Below are 23,471 nucleotides of genomic sequence, written 5' to 3' on the forward strand. Positions count from 1 at the left end.
TGCATAAAAAGTTTTAAATAGCATGTGTTTTTTAAATAATCAAAGTCAGTTATCTTGTTACTCTAATATCTTAGCATTTTGTTTACCATGGTATCTCTATCACCTACAAATATATCCTTCCAGATTACTGCAACAAATTTTCTTTTTAAGCAAGTTCTCATATTTTCTGCAAATGTACTCGAGAAGGCTTTTCGCTGTAGCTGGAATCATTTTTCACCAACAGCTTTATTAACTACCTTCAGTCTGTACTTAGGTAGTGCTTTTTCTGAAGAACAGGCTGAGCAGATTCAGTAGATTAGAAAATTGCTATATAAAGGTAATTCATTATTTTTATTATTATTAAATAAATTTATAAATATAAAACACTAACGGGAGAGAGCAAAATAATGCCACATTCAAACACCCCTGAGAATTTTAATAACGCATTTTGATTCCCACTATATTTTCTCTGTTCAAGACTAATGCAATTAAATTTCTTAGGCTGTCAGATTATTTACATGCTCTTATCTGATAAAGAATCCATTAAGCACAGTGTTCATTTCAGAAATGTAGTATTGTTCGAACATTAATATTATTTTTCTACTTACTTACTCATTTTACCTCATGTCTGAATATTTTGTCAACTCTTTCTACTGTTCATTTCATTGTTATTGAATACATATTTTAATTATTTTATTCCATTTTCATCATTTGTTATAAATTGTATTCATGTTTAGTTATATAGTGAAATGTCCTTTGTTAATATTTACTGTGAAAAATGCTTTATAAAGTAAAGATAAATTGATACAATAGAATCATTTCATGTCAGAAATAATTACAGAGCCCTTCATTCTGAGGTAAATTGACATCTGGTACATCATCACCCAGTTGAGGCATGTTATGTTCCCGGAAGGCATCCATTGCAGCCAGCATGATGCCAGAATAGAATGACATTAACAAAGGTTCGAGGAAAAGATTTAAATAAAAATAAAATCATCAAAGACAAACAATGAAACAATAAGCCACACATCCCAACATCATGATAGGCCAGTCAAGTTTAATTAGCCAATAAAATTAGAATTAGTGTAGAGCAGTGTTGGCATGCATCTGCAAAGGAAAATTAAAACATTAAAAGTTATTTTCATATTGAACAGGAAAAAAGGTAAAATATAGAATGTTTCAGCACACCTGACGAAGGCTATAAAACTGAAACATTAATGCCTTAAACTCGATTACATTTTGGAGCAATCACTAGCTCTTAGAAAAACGCATTGTTTCAAGGAACTCAAAGTGGTAAAATGAAACATACAAAGGCAATTATGCCTTTTAATGACATATCAATCATTTATTTTTTACAGTTACACCTCTTTGACACTTCAGAAAAAATGTGGCTGAGAAAGTCAGGAAGGAGGTTGATGAACATACTTTATCTGTCTCTCTTAGGCTCATGGCATTGAACACCTCCATGTTCCCACTGAGAATCTCAAATTGGCATCTGACATGTGAGAAAAAATTATTAACGGTGTCCAGTGCGATCAGCCTCTTGTGTGATGCAGAGCAGAGATCTTTTAGAAACTTATTTTAATTGAGTGTTTTTTTTCAGGGAATGGACTATCTTAAGCCCGACTACAGGGTGATCTTTATCCCAAAAACTTTTCTATTTATCTTCTTAACCCTCGCCTCTAATCCTTGCTAGGAATTTGTGTGCCATGCTGGATGCTCAAATGTGGGCTGCTTTTCTCAACCCTCCCAAAATCAGTGACTATCTGCTATGTGGGGCTCTTCAGTTCTGTGTCGTGTACTATAACTTGTCTAGAACATCTTTGATAAAACAACACAGCTACTGCAGATCTAAAGAGGGGCATGCTTTATCAGGCCTTTGAACTGTTGTAATAAGTTATGCTTTTTTGGTCTAGCAAGCAAATGACTGTTTTGTTGAAACGATCTGCTCAAGATGGGTAGGTAATTGGATCTTAATTTGTTAGCATATATACAGTCTTTACCAACTGGATGCAGCGCAGTACAAGAAATCTAAAGCACTGCTTATTTGAGAATGTGCTTGAAGTTTTGCCAAGCATTTCTTCAATTTAAAAGGAAGTAATCACTCCAGCTCAGCAAAGTCTATGCCACCTCCATAAGTCGAATTTTACCTACAGTTTCTGGACATCAGGGCATGTTAAAAAAGTTGAAACTCTAGTGGGCCAACTTTTCTGCAGATAAGGTTTTTTTTTTTTATGATTTTTTGTTTTTGTTTTTTGCCTTTAGTTATTTAACATCCTAGTTCATTCCTTTCAGTGGCATCACACATCAGCATGTGAGTTGGATGTTGTGTATCCCATTTTTTAATAACCCAAAGCTAAACATGTGTGTTTGCAATTATTTACTGTAACTCAACACTAGCCAGATCAAGTGTATTTTTAAAATGTTGTGTTTCAAATATCCCTGTGCACTCAGATCAACAGGAAACACACTTAAGCTATCACTGAATCCAAATAAGACCAGGAAGGCAAAAACTGCTAAATTATACCAAAAATAGTATAGTAACAAAGAGAAGGGTACAGTTTGTTTCTGTCAAACGTTTCAGATAATGTAGAGATAAACAAACAAACCCCTTTGTTTCTTCTGTGCCTTCCTAATATACTATAGGTTGTCACCTTTTCTTCTGTGCTATGGTAGCTGACTCACTTTTCCTATAAATATTGTCTACTCCCTCTCCTTTGTCCCTGGCCTACTTCCCTCTCAGCAGCTAAGTTTTTGTACTCCTACTTCTATTTAAAGTCCAGACACTCACCAAGTCACTGAACTGGGGTAATTTTTCCTTTGTTTTGCTTTCAATCCCCCAGTGTACTTTATTTGTTTTTAAGCTCCTGGAGTGATTAATTCTGGGGTCAGAAATGCCAACTGGCATCTTTTAATTCAATAGAAGTTTAGTCAAACCATGAGATGGCCTTGTGGTCATAAAACTTATCCCACCAACCTTTCAAAGTATCCTATATAATTACAGTAGAAATTCAACTTATGTAAATTTTACTTACAGAAATTCAACTTTACATGAAGGAAGAGTAGAATATTAAAATAACCCGGGTAAAAGAGTGCAAGAGCGTAGCTCAGAGTGATCTGCTTTTTTTTTTTACTATAATGGGGGCCTCTCATGTTATTGATGTGCCTCATAGTCACTATAGCATGAATTTCTCCTATATGTGAATTTCCCATTGGGATTAATAAAGTATCTATCTATCTATCTATCTATCTATCTATCTATCTATCTATCTATCTATCTATCTATCTATCTATCTATCTATCTATCTATCTATCTATCTATCTATCTATCTATCTATCTATCTATCTATCTATCTATCTATCTATCTATCTATCTATCTATCTATCTATCTATCTATCTATACGTTTGCTCCCTGTCATCCAGTATGAGAAGAATTCAATGTACACTTGTTACAATATGCTCACTACAGCGTGAGGTGGCATGAGAATGAGTGAGATGTGTGACACATCACTCTCTGTTTCTCACAATAACAGTTTTGCATAGGAGTGAGATGTAAACTAATGTGTGCTCAATCAGTCTCACCCTGGCATACAAGTGGTGCAAAAAGAAGGGGTCATCTGCCTGTAAAATAACCTTTGTGTAATACTAGATTCTATACTACAGAGCCCAGACCCACATGCCTGTGTTATTCTCTTCACCCTAATAAGCTATAGACCCTGAGTCCACCTTCCCTTCATCTTTAAACAGAATGATCCTGTCTAAAATATCCTCAAAGAAGCCTTTTTTTAATCCATTATATATTAATTTTGTTTTAGGATGGTATTAGTTTTAACTAAATACTTATATCAACAGAATTAAATCAGGGTAAATATTAAAACAATTGAAATCATTTTAACTGGAAAACAGTGTATGCCAGTGGGTTAACACAGTTATTTGCACCACCACTCCATAACCATACTTCATTCTGTACTGTGTCAATCTCATAGTGAGTAAACACCTAAGGAGTGCTCTTAAATACGTAAGAAGAATATGGCCAAAAAAGAACATTATCCAATTTCCACATCATGTTGCTTCACAATTTCAGCACGATGAGGCAAAACATACTAATCTTTTGAATGAATTCATGCTTTGAACCAATCTCTCTACCATACACATCTTTGTGGATGAAGAGAAGAATTTCATTTGACAAATATAAAATGTATGTTTGGAAGAAAAATGTGTTTGTAAAGAGAGCTTCACAATGATAAATCCCTCTAAGTAGCTCAAAGATGTTACAGTGACTTGGAATCTTGGCCTGTAGCTCGACTGAGGCAATTTCAGCTAAATCTTGCATGTTTTGCTTTTTAGAATAGCACCCTGCTTTTTCCAAGCTCTTTTGACCCTCTTGATGATGAACTGCAGAGGAGTTTCTCAATTGTTTCTTACTGTGTTTCTTAATGTTTATCTTTACAGTCGGGTGGCTCAGACCAGGAGCGCACCAAGAAGAAGCGGAGGGGAGATCGCTACTCAGTACAGACCTCCCTTATCGTGGCAGCCCTGAAGAAATTGCTTCCTATTGGCTTAAATATGTGCTCTCCAGCTGACCAGGAACTGATCAGCCTGGCCAAGATTCGGTACTCTTTGGTGAGATGCCCCACCTAGTTGTGCAATATACTAACTAATCTGCTACATGTCAAAAGGCCAAAAAGGCATTTTTTAAAAAGAGATTAGATACTGTATTTGTGCTATATAATGGATGTGTGCACACTACTCTCAACTCTGAATATACTAGAGTATATTTATATGGTTGTGTGAGTGAAAACGCTGTGTTTAAACCAATTTGATCCTAGTATATTTAGCCCAGTGCCCTAGAAGGGTTGTCAAAAATCACACAGTGAGGTGAAAAACCCATCAATCTATCAAGTCCTTATGTTAGTTTTTCCTTAGGGACTATATTTCATTTCTTACGTTTCCCATGAGCTTTTCTTGGAGTTCATTATTCACCCCTATGAAGATATACAAGTAATTGTTTATGGCAATTAGGTAAGTATATGTACGGGTTCTCAGCTTAAAACCAATTTTTAAAATGTGTATTTAGTGTTACATTTAATCATTTGTACCTGCTTACTTTCCTATGAAGTTTCATTCATTTCGGTAATTTTTAGTTTTTAGTTTTACTCAGTGCTAAATAATGAAAGCATGGTGCTTAAACTTAATATAAGTTGACAAATAACTCCTTGGTTGAGCCAAGTCAACTTTTGGGTCAAAAGTTCCTGAAATTGGAGACCAAGTCACACTTAGCATTTTTCTTTTTTAACTCTGAATTGCCACAGACCCTAGTTACTTTAAATTGTGTGGTTTCTCTGTTTTCCTTGTGCTTTTGTACCAATGCCCATGTCCCTCAACTGAATAAAACAGATTTGTGAATGTTATTTTATGTTGTATGCTAAGATAAATAACAGATCAAGCGTTTGATTTGTTGGCTAATTAGGATGAGGAACGCTGAAACAACAGTGAATATTCCAAGGGATCAGATTCAAGTCCATCCATCCATCCATTTTCCAACCCGCTGAATCCAAACACAGGGTCACGGGGGTCTGCTGGAGCCAATCCCAGCCATCACAGGGCACAAGGCATGAACCAATCCCGGGCAGGGTGCCAACCCACCGCAGGACACACACAAACACACCCACATTAGGGCCAATTTAGAATCACCAATCCACCTACCCTGCATGTCTTTGGACTGTGGGAGGAAACCGGAGCGCCCGGAGGAAACCCACGCAGACACGGGGAGAACATGCAAACATGCAGGGAGGACCCGGGAAGCAAAACTGGGTCTCCTAACTGCGAGGCAGCAGCGCTACCACTGCGCCACCATGCCGCCCCAGATTCACGTCAATTTAGCTAAATTTTACCTTCCATATTTGTCGTTAAAAGAGTATCATTCAGTAAAACACAAAACACTAAGCAGTATTTATAATATGCACAAGTACATATGATATAGGAGGTATAATTATGCAGCTGATTGCAACCCTTTCAAATGTTCGTACCTAACCCTTAATTACTGTGCCAATCCCAGTCTTTGTGCAGGGTCTGAGTTTCTAAACCATATTCCATATAACAGATATGTCAGTCTAATTGGTCTTTTCAGATTGAGATGATACAGTATATAATAACTATATGTGTACCCAGTGATATGCAAGCACCTCACACAGGATTAGTTCTTGCCTTGTACATCATGGTGAAAGTGTACAGTAGAATATTGCCTCTTGGTATCTTGTAAATGAGAAAACAGATTTGGAAAATGAATGTCCTTGAACTGAATAAAGCAGAAGAAGCAGAAGGAGAAGAAGCAGAAAAAACAAGAAGAAAAATAGAGAGGGTTTAAACAAAAACATTCATTTATATAGCATGTTTTCATACAAATGATGTAGCTCAAAGTGCTTTACAAGATGAAGAAAGAAACATTTATTAAAAAAAAATGAAAATATATAAATAAGGTTAAGCAATACTAAATAACAAAGAATAAAGTAAGGTCTGATGGCTAGGAGGACAGAAAAACAAAAAAACTCCATAGGGGTTCTGAGGCCACGAGACCACCGAGCCCCCACTTTAAAGCTGCTTCTGTGCAAGTCCTTTTCCTTTTCTTGCTGAAGAGTTATTGGTCAACCTTTCTATATAATGTATTAGAATATGCTACAGCTTTTGTAACATTTCTGCCCTAGACTTTGATTTGATTTCTTAACATCTCTCTTACAGAAAGATACAGATGAAGAGGTGAGGGAGTTTTTAACAAATAACCTGCACTTACAAGGCAAGGTGAGTTTTTCGGACATGGAGGGTAGACTGAATGGTAGCATGAGAGTATGACCAAAAAGAGTTTTCTTGAAAAAATGTGATCCACATAATTGTGTGTATATCATATGATCCTGGTCAACCCCCTATGATCTCTGTCAGGTTTTTAATTTTGTTTCTTGATGCTTCCTGCAGTGTGCCTCTCACAGTAGTCCAACTCAGTAAAGAAACACCCAAAGTCAATATAAAGGCAGCTTGATGTTACAGAGGGTATAAAGGCACATTAATTTTGGCTTGTCTAGTTAAAATTAATCATGGACGTTGAAACTGGTTAATTGTTAATTTTGCAATATCTGAGTTTTTGCAATTCGATTATGCCCAGCAATTGATTGGCATAACCCTTCCTGGGTGTGGGTCCTACAGTTTGGACAGTTCTACTAGGTAATGCTCTGTATTTCTATATATCCTAAGTAAAACACAATATTCTGATAATGAATGTATATAAATATTAGAATATTCATAATGTTGAAATAAAAGAGGTGTATATTTTTAATTTTGTCTGCTTACTTTTTTTAAATAATTTTTTGATAGTAAACTGCCCAAGCTATACTCTTTATTCATCTTTTTTTTATTTATCTACCAGGTAGAAGATTCATCCATCCGTTGGCAGATGGCTCTCTACAAAGAATTGTCTGGGAAAGCAGAGGACTCTGAAGATCCGGAGAAGGTGGTGAAGAGAGTGCAGGAGGTGTCAGCTGTTCTGTACCACATTGAGTTAGTAAGTGGCTATTTATGAGTAGTTCCACATTTTTGGGTTTGAACAATTGTCTCCTAGTATCCTGACCCATGTTTGTTCCCCAACTTCTACCACTTTCTCGTCTTTTTCTCAAATTTTTGCCAATGTTCAAATGGTCCCATACATAGAGGACCTTTCCTGATGTGGAGCATTATAATACAGCAGCTGAGAGAGTTATCCTGAGAGAGTTACCAGAGTCTCCAATTTCAGCTAAGAACTTTAGAATGTCTTCTGCAGAAGGAAAGTTCTGGCTGTGCAACAGACTGCAGTTGGCATCTCAGAATGTGGCATTCATGCTCTGTCTGAAACAAGAAGGGCTGCTCAGACCACGCTCTTATTCCCAGCTGTGTATTTTTGGAGCCTGGAGTTTTGCAAAATGGCACCAGGCAGAATTGCCATGAAAGTGATGTTACAGGTGACAAAATCATCTTGCCATACAGTATCAGTGTGTGGATTAACTGTAATTAACAAGCTTCAAATATATCTACTATGTAGATATGTGTAATGTGTTTGATATTTTATCAGGATTGCACTGTTGCCTGTTTTTTCTCCATTTGGTTGTCATCAGCCTGGAGGGAGAAGCAGGACCTTTCTGTTGAAGATGACTCAACAACAGTAAATGGCACACCAGCCTGCTCAGTTTTACCTTGTCACATATATTTTTGATGGTTTTCATTTTGTGCTGATCTGCTATTAAATTTTATTTCTTGCTGTTTTGATTTCTTATTGTTATATTGGTCTCATTATCACATTGACATTGTGTGATAATGCTTCGTTACAAGTGTAGATATCTTCAGCAAATTAAGGCATTTTGTGGAAGAAGATGGAGCATTGCCAGCAATGTGACATGTACGAGTGTGCTATGTTTTGTCGGCATGTCATTGACTAAACATACAGAAACCTTTTGTGACAGTCTTAGTTCATGGAAAAGCAGAATAACAATCTATGCAGAACAATTGTTTGTCATAGTAACATGTTAAAGATTTTAAACAATTTCAAGAACAATTTCTATTTACTAACTGTGATAAATCACTCTCACTATCCTCCTGCTAGTCTGCTAAAGAGAGACCTTTTTCTCTACTGCTTTCTAAAAACAGTTGTTTATTAGGACCACTTGTTATTCTATTGCACATGTTAGCCCTAGTCCTAATTTAGTTAACAATCATCAGTGGCACATAATGCAATGAAGATACGTAATTGCTGAAACACACAGTTAGTAGGACAAGCAAAACAGATTACTTCATTGCTAAATTGGAATCTGTAGACACTCAATTTGTGTTGTTCATTTGGCTTTTGAAGGCAAGCTAATGTTCATTATTATAACAAATGAATAAAAGCACACACATCATATATTTGAATGGTACACTGAACAATGTAATGCTGTCTCTCAGTTACAAATTTATTGAGTACAGGTAATGGCAGTCCAAGTAATTTTCTAATTCTGGATTTTACACAGGCATAAGCAGTAACAAAAGTCTGATTACTCACAGAAAATCTTTGAAAACAGCAAAACAAAGAATGATATGCAGGTGTTCTGAAATAAAAGATTAATGTAAAACAGACAAATCCGTCTTGACACAGAAAGTTGTAAACTTGTGGCATTTGACATTTGAATTAATTTGACTCATCTGTTAAATAATGCATTTTAGTAATCATTTTTAACTAGCTAATAATGCAAATATAAATTTTACAATAACAAATGTTACAAGCATAACAGATTGGTTAACTGACAAACCAGACTTTAAAAGCATGTTGTTAGAAAAATATCTTTAATGAGTCTGTTTAAATAAAAATGCTTGGTTTGATCTGGGAATTCAATAACGCAACAGTACAGATATAATAATGTTTGTATATGTATATTTTGTGTTGGTTTAAAGTAGTATTTTTCACTTACTGGGCAGAAAATTTTGCAGAATACATTTAGAATGCTACTTAATTATAGTTAATTGTACTTAATTATATATCATTCTTTATAAACCCTTTGATGAAATATCCCTAAGATTATAAACCCCTCATTTGCTGTTAAACTGGGGGGATTCCCACCTCTTCCACACATTAAAATTCAAGCCTTGCTTTGTATTTTGATATTTATGAATGCCAGTGCTTGTTTACTTAAATGGTTTTTGAGTAACTACTAGATGGATAAACTAGTATGTTAAAGCTGTTTGTATTTGTGTATTTTATATTTTTTACAGAAAATTGCACAATATTGTTCATTTCAATAATGGAGGTACTTTAAAAAAAAGACACAGCAAAGCTATTGGTGAACAACTAAATTAATTCAATTTCAACAGTAATGTTTCTACAGTAAATAGTGTAAAATATTATGAGACCCTGGGGATTAAACATCTTATTATTTTATTCAACAATCGAATACAAGCAGTTTTTCATTCACCACTTTAATATTTTTCCACCCGCTGTTCTTTATATTGTTTTTTTCCCCTATTAGACTGAACACCCATTCAAGTCAAAGAAGGCTGTCTGGCATAAGCTGCTTTCTAAACAGCGCCGTCGGGCTGTAGTTGCCTGTTTTAGGATGACGCCACTCTACAACCTGCCCAGGTAGGAAACAAAAGGTGCTTTTGCATTTCTCCTTCACTGTCTGGTGCACAACTATATCAACACACAATAAACCTTCATAAGACTGGTTGGGTGATTTTTCAATAAGTACAACACAAATTTTACCTGAATCTGTGATAGAAAAAGATATTTTTTGGTCTTTGGTTTCTAAAACAGAATGGAACAGTGGAGAAGCATTAATTGTTAACTGAGTAGCTGAGCTTGACTGCAGACAGTAGAACCTTTTGCATGGAGTATGTGTTCTCCCAATTTCCTTATGATTCCTTTGAGGATAAAAGCTTCCTGTAAACTACCAATTTTAAGTGTGCTTGTCATTATGTATACTGTATATGTACGCTGTGATAAATTTCTGCCCCATCTCTGGTTGACAGACTAACACCCCAATATGTCAGTTTAGGCCAAACTGACTTATGGAGTTGAAAAAAATGTATGAACGGGCTATCTTTAACTATTCATAATACTTACATAATTAAATATTTTAAAATGTTGGTAAACTCAAACATTATATAAGGTTGTATGGGAAGTAGATTATACACTTTTGAGCAAGTTTCATCCTGCACCCTTGCACACAGTTTTCATTGCTCACTGCCAAACATCTACAGTGCATCCAGAAAGTATTCACAGCGCATCACTTTTTCCACATTTTGTTATGTTACAGCCTTATTCCAAAATGGATTCAATTCATTTTTTTCCTCAGAATTCTACACACAACACCCCATAATGACAACATGAAAAAAGATTACTTGAAGTTTTTGCAAATTTATTAAAAATAAAAAAACTGAGAAATCCGATGTACATAAGTATTCACAGCCTTTGCTCAATACTTTGTCGATGCACCTTTGGCAGCAATTACAGCCTCAGGTCTTGTTGAATATGATGCCACAAGCTTGGCACACCTATCCTTGGCCAGTTTCGCCCATTCCTCTTTGCAGCACCTCTCAAAGCTCCATCAGGTTGGATGGGAAGCGTCGGTGCACAGCCATTTTAAGATCTCTCCAGAGATGTTCAATCGGATTCAAGTCTTGGGCTCTGGCTGGGCCACTCAAGGACATTCACAGAGTTGTCCTGAAGCCACTCCTTTGATATCTTGGCTGTGTGCTTAGGGTCGTTGTCCTGCTGAAAGATGAACCATCGCCCCAGTCTGCGGTCAAGAGCGCTCTGGAGCAGGTTTTCATCCAGGATGTCTCTGTACATTGCTGCAGTCATCTTTCCCTTTATCCTGACTAGTCTCCCAGTTCCTGCCGCTGAAAAACATCCCCACAGCATGATGCTGCCACCACCATGCTTCACTGTAGGGATGGTATTGGCCTGGTGATGAGCGGTGCCTGGTTTCCTCCAAATGTGACGCCTGGCATTCACACCAAAGAGTTCAATCTTTGTCTCATCAGACCAGAGAATTTTCTTTCTCATGGTCTGAGAGTCCTTCAGGTGCCTTTTGGCAAACTCCAGCCGGGCTGCCATGTGCCTTTTACTAAGGAGTGGCTTCCGTTTGACCACTCTACCATACAGGCCTAATTGGTGGATTGCTGCAGAGATGGTTGTCCTTCTGGAAGGTTCTCCTCTCTCCACAGAGGACCTCTGGAGTCTCTGACAGAGTGACCATCAGGTTCTTGGTCACCTCCCTGACTAAGGCCCTTCTCCCCCGATCACTCAGTTTAGATGGCCGGCCAGCTCTTGGAAGAGTCCTGGTGGTTTCAAACTTCTTCCACTTACGGATGATGGAGGCCACTGTGCTCATTGGGACCTTCAAAGCAGCAGAAATTTTTCTATAACCTTCCCCAGATTTGTGCCTCGAGACAATCCTGTCTCGGAGGTCTACAGACAATTCCTTTGACTTCATTCTTGGTTTGTGCTCTGACATGAACTGTCAACTGTGGGACCTTATATAGACAGGTGTGTGCCTTTCCTAATCATGTCCAGTCAACTGAATTTACCACAGGTGGACTCCAATGAAGCTGCAGAAACATCTCAAGGATGATCAGGGGAAACAGGATGCACCTGAGCTCAATTTTGAGCTTCATGGCAAAGGCTGTGAATACTTATGTACATGTGCTTTCTCAATTTTTTTATTTTTAATAAATTTGCAAAAACCTCAAGTAAACTTTTTTCATGTTGTCATTATTGGGTGTTGTGTGTAGAATTCTGAGGAAAAAAATGAATTTAATCCATTTTGGAATAAGGCTGTAACATAACAAAATGTGGAAAAAGTGATGCACTGTGAATACTTTCCAGATGCACTGTATACAGCTTTGAGTCCATGGTGTAATATATAGGCCTGTTAAAATAGACTTGTAGACATCTTGCTAACTTTGAGTGCCATGCCAACAGCTAGTCTCATAGGCAGGGCTTGACATGGAGGGTTTTACAGATAAAGCCAATCTCCACTGAAATGCAGATCCTTTTTATGGTGAACTGGTACTGCTAAGAAAACACATTAAGAATTACAATCTATTTCTTATATTAATACTCCTTCATCCACCATGTATTTTATGATAAGGATTCAATTGTCATGCAAAGTAATTCTGTTTGTCTCAGACTAGTTTTAATTCCTCCACTAAATTTTACGAGTGCTGATTTGTAAGGTATAGTACATACATCAAGCATTTTCTGCCCTCACCCATCAATCATCCATCAGTGTTTTTGAGTATCTATCTATCTATCTATCTATCTGTCTGTCTGTCTGTCTGTCTGTCTGTCTGTCTGTCTGTCTGTCTGTCTGTCTGTCTGTCTGTCTGTCTGTCTGTCAGTCAGTCAGTCAGTCAGTCAGTCAGTCAGTCAGTCAGTCAGTCTGTCTGTCTGTCTGTCTGTCTGTCACACATTTAACACATTGACAACTGACTCTGTTGTGTATATACAGTACGCATTTTCCTTGATTTACCTCTCTGCTCCACAGTTTAAAATTGCAAAGTAAACAATTCAGAAGTGTTTAAAGTGCACATTTTGACTTTAATTTAAATGTATGTACATTTGCATACATTTAGGTCACAACATGTAGAGATGATAACACTTTTTCTACATGGTCCTCCAATTTCAGGACACCGAAATATTTGGGACACAGCAATGACAGGTCTATTAAAGAAGTACAATGACTGCTTGAAGTCTGCGATTCATATACATACATTACTAGGTGCTGAGGATCTTATCTGGTGATGCTCTCCCAGTCCTCTAATGCATCTAACTTCATTTCCTGCTTGTTTCAGGGGCTTGTCCCATTAGGTTTTCTCTTCAGCATATGGAAGGCATGCAGAGTTGGATTTAAATCTGGTGGCCATTCATGAATTTTCCAATTTTTTTTAGCTTTGAAACACTCCTGTGTTGTTTTAGCAGTATGTTTGAGATCATTGTGCCATTCAATGGGTTTGGTTGCATTTACTGGAACTTGAGCAAATAAGATGTTTCTGTACACCTCAGAATTCAATGTGCAACTGCGGTCAGCTATACCATCATCAATGAAGATAAGTGTGATAGTGCCTATGGCAGCCAATATGTGCTCAAGCCATAACACCCCCAACCATCATGTTTAACAGATGAGGTGGTGTGCTTTGGATCTTGGGCAGTTCCTTTTTATCTCCACACTTTGCTCTTGCCATCACCCTCATATATGTTCATTTTTGTCTTGTCTGACCACAAGGTCTTTTTCCAGACTTTTTCAGGCTCTTTTAAGTACGTTTTCGCAAACTGTAATCTGGCCATCGCGTTTTTATGCTTAACTAGTGGTCTGCCTCTTGCAGTGTGGCTTCTGTATTTCTCTTCCTGAAGTCTTCCACAGATAGCAGTCTCTGTCACATCCACATTTACCCCCTGAAGACTGTTTCTGAGCATTTGGAGCTTTTTCTTTACCATAGTGAGGATTCTTCTGTCATCAGCGGTGGAAGTCTTCCTTGGCGGAAGTCTTCCTTGGCCTGCCTGTCCATTGCAATTACTGAGCTCACCAGTGTATTTTTTTCTTCTTAATGATATTCCAGACAGTTGATTAGGTAATCCTAAGGTTTTACTGATGTCTCCAATGGCTTCATTCTTGTTTTTTGACTTTGACTTTCATTGGCACAGCTCTTGTCCTCATGTTGAACAATGGCAACTACAGACTCCAAAGGTAGTCTGTAGGTAGAAGCAAGACCAGGTACCTTATGTCTATACTCATGAAGCAATGAAACACACCTAAGTAATCACAAACACCTGTGATGCCAATTGTCCCAAACATTATGGTGGCCAGAAATGGGGGTTGGGTCATGTATATAAAGTGTTACCAGTATTTTTCATTAGATAGTTATTCAGCGTTACAGAACTTTTAGTGATCTTTAGTTTAAGAAAAAATATAAAGCTAAGCGCACTTTCAACCTTTTCATGCCCTAGCATGAAATGTTAATTAGCTGCAGATTTCTTATGCTTAGTTTTCAAAAGCTCAATAATGTGCCTCAAAAATATATCCCATACCATTACACCCATAATACCAGTCTGTTTTGCTGCAGGTAGAATGAAGCAAAATGCAGTACTCATGATTGCGTATTACAATTCTTTATCTCCATCAATAATGAAATCAGTGAGAACTGTGATTTATAAGGCTAAGTCTATGTTTTCAAATTTCTCATTCTCTAGTATTCTTATAGTAACATAGTAAACAAACTAACTAGAACTTAAACCTTTGTTTCACTCCGGAACAGCTGTCTAGTTAGAAAGAAAGATATACTTACTGCTCTGTAGCTAAGTGTAAGAAATCATTAAGGATAGGAGATTTCTTTCAGGAAATAATGTGTTTGCATACTGATAATTTATAATCTACACAATTATTGAATTTTGTACTCCGCACTCATTTGAGTGGCTGGGATAATTTTTGTCTTAATTATTTAATGACAACCTGAAAGAATTTTATCCCATTAACACAGATCCTTTTGGGAGAATTTTGCACAGAATTTTCCATTTCAGTAACAGGAAACTGATGACGTCAGTGAACCAGGATGATGGACATTGTAATAATTCATCTATTTCCCTTCCCGCACTTACCAGCTACTCTACTATCCTCCTTAGGCACAGAGCATCTAATATGTTCCTTGAAGGCTTCAAGTCCTCTTGGATACAAACAGAAGGCTATTCCTTTGAGGACAGAATGATAGATGACCTAGCAGTAAGTACCCAAATAATGAATAGTATTTTCTATCTCAATAAAACCTAGAACATGAGACTGGAGGAGTAGTATCTTTACCTTGTCCAAGGAGTAGTAGTATTGGAGGAGCTTGCCTTGATATTTACTAAAGAATTTTGAAAAGAAGTACCAAAATAATTTCTCTTCATTAATGGCTCTAGCTCTTTTAACATTTTCAGTGCCCTGTGGTTGTCCCCTTAACACTCCAACTTATTCTTTGTTCTTTTTTATCTTCCATCCCATTACTATTGTTCTTTTTATAGGCATTTCTTTTTATTGTTTGCATTTTTTAAATTTTGCATTTTGTAAATTCCTAAACTACAATATGTTAATGAAAGATTCATAGCTCATGGACGTATATGCTTACCATTAAGTAGCGCAGTACCTTGGTTTGGATCTTGGGCAATTCTTTTTCCTCTACACACTTTACTATAATTATTTTGCCTGTCATATTTATATTTGCTGCAAGCTCATCTAGCTTAGTGTAACTTTGTTTTTTCAACTCTTAATAGGTGTTTTGTTGCATCTTTTAAAGAGTACATTAATTCCTGGTCTGTTTGCTACTGTTGTCTTAATTTAAATATTAAAAATTCCAGAAAAAAACACATGCAAATGCTTAGAAGGAATAGCATGAAGAATGATATAGTCCATAATGCTTGAGCATTGAACTTCCTTTTGTTTTCTGAAATTACTTTTCAGTATTTTTAATTTATACAGATGTATTTTGACACAGTTTCACTTTAAGTTTGTGACTGACAGAACAACTTTGTTATTTTCTAATTTGTATAAACTTTCAGAAATCACTTGAGGAAGAAGAAGAGGAGGAGGAGCCCAAAGAGAAAAAGCCAGACCCACTTCATCAGTTGATTTTGCATTTCAGTCGGACAGCACTTACAGAAAAAACGTGAGATATATAAATATATATATATATATATATATATATATATATATATATATATATATATATAGTTTCTTTCCTGAAGCTTATAGCTGTTCTGTTTTCAGTGGAATTTTATTGATTATTTTGCTATTTCTTGCTTTGTAGCAAGCTGGAAGAAGACTACCTGTATATGGCATATGCTGACATCATGGCTAAAGTAAGTTTTCAAGAAAAAACATTTGACTTTCTGTTAATGAACTAATTACGTACTTAGGAATTTTGTTGAAAAACATCAAATGGATATTTCAAGTAAGCTTTGTCAATTTTTACAATAACCAAGAATCTTTTTTTAAAGTTTAAATTTAGTTATAGGTGCCTTCACATTAGCACTTCAGCTTAGGTGTGCTATCTACCTTCATTCATCATTAGAGTATGTATCAATATCATGGGATTTTTTATACAAATATGCTTTTGTTTACCTTTGCCTTGTAGATTATTTTAGAGCTAACAAATACCAAGTAATGGCAGCACATAGACTGGAGAGCTTTTGAAAATATCATGAAAAGAATTGTTGAGTATTTTTTTAAACTTCCACGTCAATTTATTTATCAAGCACAACCTCCATTCATTCTCTAAGTTTACACATTCTTGGGAATTTTTAAATTTTTTTACTGAGATTCAAATTATAAATTTGCCAGTTTCCATTACTCTGAAAAGTCTCTGGAAAATGAAAATAAATTGGTTCTATTCCTTTACATGGAACCAAAATCTGAACTAATAAACAAACCTAAAATATGTGTTTCATGATTTTAATGCTATAGTACATTTGCAGTATCAAGAAAAGCAATAATAATACATAACAAAATGTTTTTAAGATATTTAGTGCATTTTGCATCACTTTGGAAAAAAGCACTGTATAAGAAAAAATATAAAATTTCCTGTAACAGTTTTGATTATCAAACACATGCCCTAGTAATTAAATGGAATTACCAGAGATTGTTGTCATTTATTGTCACAGGATGTCCTAAACTTATGACTTAATGTTTAATGGGCTGTTGTTACTTTATATCATAATTGGAGATCTTACTTGATGAACATCAATAATTGAAACTGATTTTTTAATTTAATTTCCAGTATTTATCATGTAGTTAAATGTCAACAGTTTAATTCAGCTACAACCATTATTCTTTTTTATATTGTTCTCTATTTTGGCTGCTAGAGCTGTCACATTGAAGAAGAAGGAGAAGGTGATGAAGAGGAGGGAGAGGAGCTGTCCTTTGAAGTAAGTTAAAAAATTACATGATTGAGTGAGGATAAGCTTTTTAAAGCAGGTGTGAAAAGTGAGTCTTTCACCTCTGCACAATAGAATAATTGAGTAGAAAGTTCTACTCAACTGTGTAAATGATACATTTCTGTTTTTAATTCAACAAATTGGTAATAAACAACAAGAGAGGTGTTTTTGCACTCTAAATAATTCTCTAATCATAATTCATATTGAAAACTTGTTATTGCTCCACTTAGGCTAAGAAAGTTAATGCAAATCCAACAAAAATATCTAATAATTCTAACTGGTACACCTTCATTTATAACTGGTACAGCTTTTCATTTAGAAATGAAACTTACCAATCTAGGAGGCCTTTTTAAATTTGAAGGATAGGGGAGTCTATGGTTCAGCGCACTCAGTGCAGAATCAGTTTGGTTATAGGCATGATGCTATGAATCCATTTTTGTGCAGTTATGCAAAGAATGTACTAATGATTGAATTAAATATCGTGAACATTAAGGATACATTAATTATAAATATGCGATGAATAATGCAGAGCCACAAGAAGCAAACTATGTAAAGGATTTAGATGTTTAATCTAACATTGCATTTTTATATTGAAGACAGAATCCATGGAGTAGTTACTCAAAAAGTTGATGTACGATTGTTTATTTCATGTTATATTTTGCATTGATGCATGCCGTAAATCTCCAAATAATTACCAACAAATACACAGAAGAGAAAGAAATGAATGTAGAAGTACCATTTTCATAAACAGCTATAGGATGATACAACTGTCATCGGGCTTGTAACAGACAACAGTGAAGCTGCATATAGGGAAGAGGTTCAGAATCTGACAGCATGGTGCAACACCAACAACCTGGTCTTAAATACCAAAAAGACCAAAGAAGTTATTCTGGACTTTAGGACCACTAAAAAGACCAATCACAGTCTGATAACAATCAATGCAGATGCTGTGGAGAGAGTTTCCAGCTTTAAGTTTCTAGGAGTCACCATCTCAGAGGATCTGTCCTGGGCTGACAACAACTTGGCTATAATAGGCAAAGCACAACAACGCCTCTATTTTCTCAGGAAGCTAAGGAGAGCTGACCTCCCCCAGAAGCTGCTGGTTAATTTCTATAGATGCACTATAGAGAGCATTTTAACTAACTGCATGAAGGCCTGCAGGTACAACAGCTGCACCAAGGCTGCTAAAGAAGCCCTGCAGCAGGTCGTAAAAACAGCAGAGTCCATTATAGGGACTGAACTGCCATCACTCGAACTCTCGTATAAGACTCGCTGTGTGAGAAGGGCCAAAAACATTCTCAAGGACAAAACTCATCCTGGAAATTCTTTGTTTGAGCTCCTCCCGTCAGGCAGACGCTTTAGGTTAATCCGTGTACGCACAAACAGACTAAAAAATAGCTTTTTCCCATCTGCCATAAACTTTCTGAACTCTGAATCTCCTCAGTCTGAGACCATTTTTAATTGAACATGTGCAATAAGCTATATTGGTAATGTGCAATATACTAATGTAATACAATATACTGTAGAATATGTAATGTACTATTCATTAACAGGTGCAATAACAATTTATGCTGCTGTACTTTGAACAATAATAATAATTTGCTCTGGTTACTTGATCACTTAACACTGTGTACGACATATTTGGAATTATTTGACTTCTCTTTAAATGCACCTCGGGGCTGTCACAAAAAGTAATTTTGTTGTGTTACACAATGACAATAAAGTGCTTGAACTTGAACTTGAACTTAATCACTATTTGAAACTACTGAAGCTTTCTGTGTCTTGTAGTTTACCATATCTAGCAGATTATGACATAATCATGACCATTTTGCTCAACATTTTTCTCACATGAATGGTTTCCTATTACTTAAACGGCAGTTAATTTTTCTTGTTTGCAGCTGCACTAGTCTAACACTAGAACTAGAAATGAAGGATTATAACCAAGCTGTTTCTAAGTCTATTTTTTTTAAATGTGACTGTCGTAACTTTCAGTAATAAATTAATATTCTGTAAAATACTATTTCAAACTAACCATTTTAAACTTTATCTTATTTTTTAATTAACTTCCAGGAAAAAGAAATGGAAAAGCAGCGACTCTTGTACCAGCAATCCCGACTTCACAATCGTGGAGCAGCCGAGATGGTACTGCAGATGATCAGTGCTTGTAAAGGTAAGTTTTAAATTTTGCTGATCAGTTCAGTAGAGATAATCTTTTGAGAGACATTAAGGCTTAAGCTCAGTAGTACTGACTTAAGGATGGATATATTTGTCATCTAATGTAAACCCCCTGAATCATAAGTAAACAAAGCTTCAGTTTCAAAATTTTAGTAACACTGTACCAGTTTCGTCATGCATTTGTGCCCACAGTCATTCCTCCAAAGAGCTGAGTCATGTTAACACAAATATATTTTTTAAATCCCTCATTACTGGTCCTTTAGCCTCTTTAAAAGCCTATTTGTTACTTTGTCCATCCATATAGTCATTATAGCTAAAACAGAATGTAACATAGAACTGAACAGATTGGCCGCCTCCCACAGTGATGTCAACACTTGGAAGTCCAAAAAATGAATAGGTAGAATTCAACAATCCTGCCACGTGCAAAAGTTTGCTGATGACACTGCTATTGTGTGCTGCATCAGGAGTGGGCAGGAGGAGGAGTATAACCTAATCAAGGACTTTGTTAAATGGTGCGACTCAAACCACCTACACCTGAACACCAGCAAAACCAAGGAGCTGGTGGTGGATTTTAGGAGGACCAGGCCCCTCATGTACCCCGTGATCATCAGAGGTGACTGTGTGCAGATGGTGCAGACCTATAAATACCTGGGAGTGCAGCTGGATGATAAATTGGACTGGACTGCCAATACTGATGCTTTGTGTAAGAAAGGACAGAGCCGGTTATACTTCCTTAGAAGGCTGGCGTCCTTCAATATCTGCAATAAGATGCTGCAGATGTTCTATCAGACGGTTTTGACGAGCACCCTCTTCTACGCGGTGAAGAGGGACGCCTCACGCCTGGACAAACTGGTGAGGAAGGCAGGCTCTATTGTGGGCATGGAGCTGGACAGTTTGACATCTGTGGCAGAGCGATGGGCGCTGAACAGGCTCCTGTCAATCATGGAGAATCCACTGCATCCACTGAACAGTATCATCTCCAGACAGAGGAGCAGCTTCAGCGACAGACTGCTGTCAATGTCCTGCTCCACTGACAGACTGAGGAGGTCGTTCCTCCCCCACACTATGCGACTCTTCAATTCCACCCGGGTGGGTGGTAAACGTTAATATTATTCAAAGTTATTGTCTGTTTTTACCTGCATTTTTATTACTCTTTAATTTAATATTGTTTTTTTTTGTATCAGTATGCTGCTGCTGGAGTATGTGAATTTCCCCTTGGGATTAATAAAGTATCTATCTATCTATCTATCTATCTATCTATCTATCTATCTATCTATCTATCTATCTATCTATCTATCTATCTATCTATCTATCTATCTATCTATCTATCTATCTATCTATCTATCTATCTATCTATCTATCTATCTATCTATCTATCTAACAATGTATACACTTCAAGAAATTTGTTAATTGCTGTTCATATTCACTAAAATACTACAGAGTTTATATCCTAGTTTCTATAATGTTTACAGTCAGACAAACTATTATCCATTGTCGCAATAACGAGACATCACACAGATAAAGGTTTGGGGCAGCCACCCATATAATGAAGTATCCTGGCTGCAAAGTCGAAAAAATGCAAAATATAGAGCACTGATGTGCATACAACAGAGTCCACAACAAGACTGACTCATAGAGGAAACGGATAGACTTTTAAAGGGGAATACAGGAAGTGAGGTCATATGGGTCTGGCTCAGAATCATCTGCCATTGGTTCAAGCCCGGAGATGACATCACAGGGGCCGGAGCCGGTAAGGTCTTCTTCCATTGGCTCGGTCACGGAAGTGACGTCATGAGAGCCAGGTGAGATCTCCCGGGAATGGTCTACAGGCAAGGGAAAAAAAGAATCAGTGCACTCCGCCACATCCCGGCATGCCTCAGAACTGTCTTCCCTTGAGCCCTTTAGCTGCCTCCCATGCACATGTGTGTGACACCATCTTAAGGTGCTGATTTTGCCAGTGTTCCAGAGGCCATCTCATCCTGTGTGTAGCAGAAGGCAAATCTTGACAAGACATCAGCATATTGCAGGGCAAGTTCACAAACCCTCATTGTGGCCAACATGTGCTAACCAGTAAACACCACTAAGGTCTTGGCATCCCTAATCAGGAAGAGTTTCTTTTTTATTCATTAGTCTTTTTTAGTTTATTATTTGTATTACCTGATTCTTTGTGAAAAGGTATGAGGCTCAGCAATATTGGAGAGACCTCTAATAGAGCTAATGCTTTTCCTGACCAAGATGAGCCAGTTGAAGTGGTTTGGGCACTTAGTTAGAATGGTCTTTGGGCATGTTAGGACACCTGAGCATATCTCTTTACTAATGTGGTCACATCTGCAAATTCTCCAAAAACAAATGGTAAAAGTTCTTAAGAACAGGGTGCCCTTTTCTGTCCAGACCATCATATTGCCATTACAATCTATTCCAAGATAGTCAAAGTGAAGGTAAGTTTTTTCAATAAGGACTTTCATCCAATAAAAAATATGCTTGCATTTTTCTCTGCTCATTCATAGGTGAAACAGGAGCTATGGTTTCTTCAACTCTCAAGCTGGGCATCTCCATTCTCAATGGGGGTAACAATGAAGTCCAACAGGTAAGAATTAATCTGTTAATGCAGAAGGATATTGTATAGAATTATAAGGATAATAGATAGCATAATGGAAATATAATATCATTTTATAAATACTTGTGTTGCACCCAGTGCTGCCAAGATAGATTGTAGTTACTCATGACCATGTAGTTGAATAAGTGGACTCAAAAAGTATTTAATGTCATTTGTCATAGTTAACTTTAGGAATCATCTTTAACTTTGCATGAAGAATCATTTCAGTATTTATAATTAAAAATGTGATTTAAGCCACACTAAAATTTAGGTAACATCATAGTAAGTTCCAATTTAAAAAGTGAACTTGATTACTATTAGGAAATATGAAATAAAGTCTTATTCTGTGCTGTTTTACTTTTTATTTTTACTTTCCATTTTGTCAGGTAACTTTTATTTTATTGCTGTGATCCTAAGTATGTGAGTTATTGATCTTTTGGATCAGGGCTCATTATTTATCAAGCATCTCAAAGTTAGTCCTAGCAATTGCACTAAAAGTCAAACTTGGAAAAGAACTTTATTTACAAATCATCCTAGTCCCATCCCCAGCAAGGAGACTGAGAATGTATGACATCACGATTTTGTGACATCTCTTGACGTAAACTTGACACTTGAGATGACATTTTGTAGTTTTCTGATACTGACACCGAGGATTCACCACAAACATAATAATAATCAAAGTAGAAGAAGAAGGAAAACATAGGTAGGATATTGAACTGATAATATTGTAACATTCGCCAAGATGGAAAGGCCGAGACACACACACCGAATGAGAATAAAGCCCAATAACGGGTGTGTTTACTTGTTCACTGTGCTTGGTTTCCCTGTGACCCTGCTCAGGATAAAGTATTTTAGAAAATGGATGAATGGTCGGATGGGTAGATGGGTGATCCACAGTCATACTGTCAGATGAATCACTTTCACTCTGTTATGCCAACAAAGAAACGCCTCATAAAGTAACAGTATTACTGAAACTAGCTAAAGCTCTTCTTGTGCTGTTTCTGCAGTCACTTTCATTCTTCTAGTGATGCAGTCATCTTCCACTGTGCCATGCTTTGTCTCATTCTCTCTTTGTGATACCCCATTATCTTGTCAAAGATAAATACACTGTAAAGTGTAACATGAATGTTCCAGGGGTTCATGGAATGCAAAGTTCAGCGTGCCTGTGTAACATATCAGTGTCACTCACACATCCAGCCTTGTCTGTCTTAAAGGTAATTTTCTAACTGCTACAGTTTTGTAGCCATGATCACTTGTGT

General features: G+C 36.7%; 1 protein-coding gene across 10 annotated transcripts in view; it reads left to right on the forward strand.

The window, feature by feature from the left end:
• The window catches only part of LOC114647909 (ryanodine receptor 1-like), a 387,179-nt gene that overhangs the window by 253,569 nt on the left and 110,139 nt on the right, over positions 1-23,471 (forward strand). For all 10 annotated transcript variants that reach the window (XM_051932424.1, XM_051932426.1, XM_051932430.1 and 7 more), the window contains 10 exons: positions 4,433-4,603; positions 6,719-6,778; positions 7,398-7,532; positions 10,000-10,112; positions 15,156-15,252; positions 16,068-16,174; positions 16,316-16,367; positions 17,370-17,432; positions 19,512-19,611; positions 22,124-22,203. In XM_051932424.1, coding sequence (XP_051788384.1) covers positions 4,433-4,603; positions 6,719-6,778; positions 7,398-7,532; positions 10,000-10,112; positions 15,156-15,252; positions 16,068-16,174; positions 16,316-16,367; positions 17,370-17,432; positions 19,512-19,611; positions 22,124-22,203 — 978 coding nt within the window. The remainder of the gene's footprint in view (positions 1-4,432; positions 4,604-6,718; positions 6,779-7,397; positions 7,533-9,999; positions 10,113-15,155; positions 15,253-16,067; positions 16,175-16,315; positions 16,368-17,369; positions 17,433-19,511; positions 19,612-22,123; positions 22,204-23,471) is intronic.

The sequence above is a fragment of the Erpetoichthys calabaricus genome, chromosome 1, assembly GCF_900747795.2.
Source record: "Erpetoichthys calabaricus chromosome 1, fErpCal1.3, whole genome shotgun sequence".
Lineage (NCBI taxonomy): Eukaryota > Metazoa > Chordata > Cladistia > Polypteriformes > Polypteridae > Erpetoichthys > Erpetoichthys calabaricus.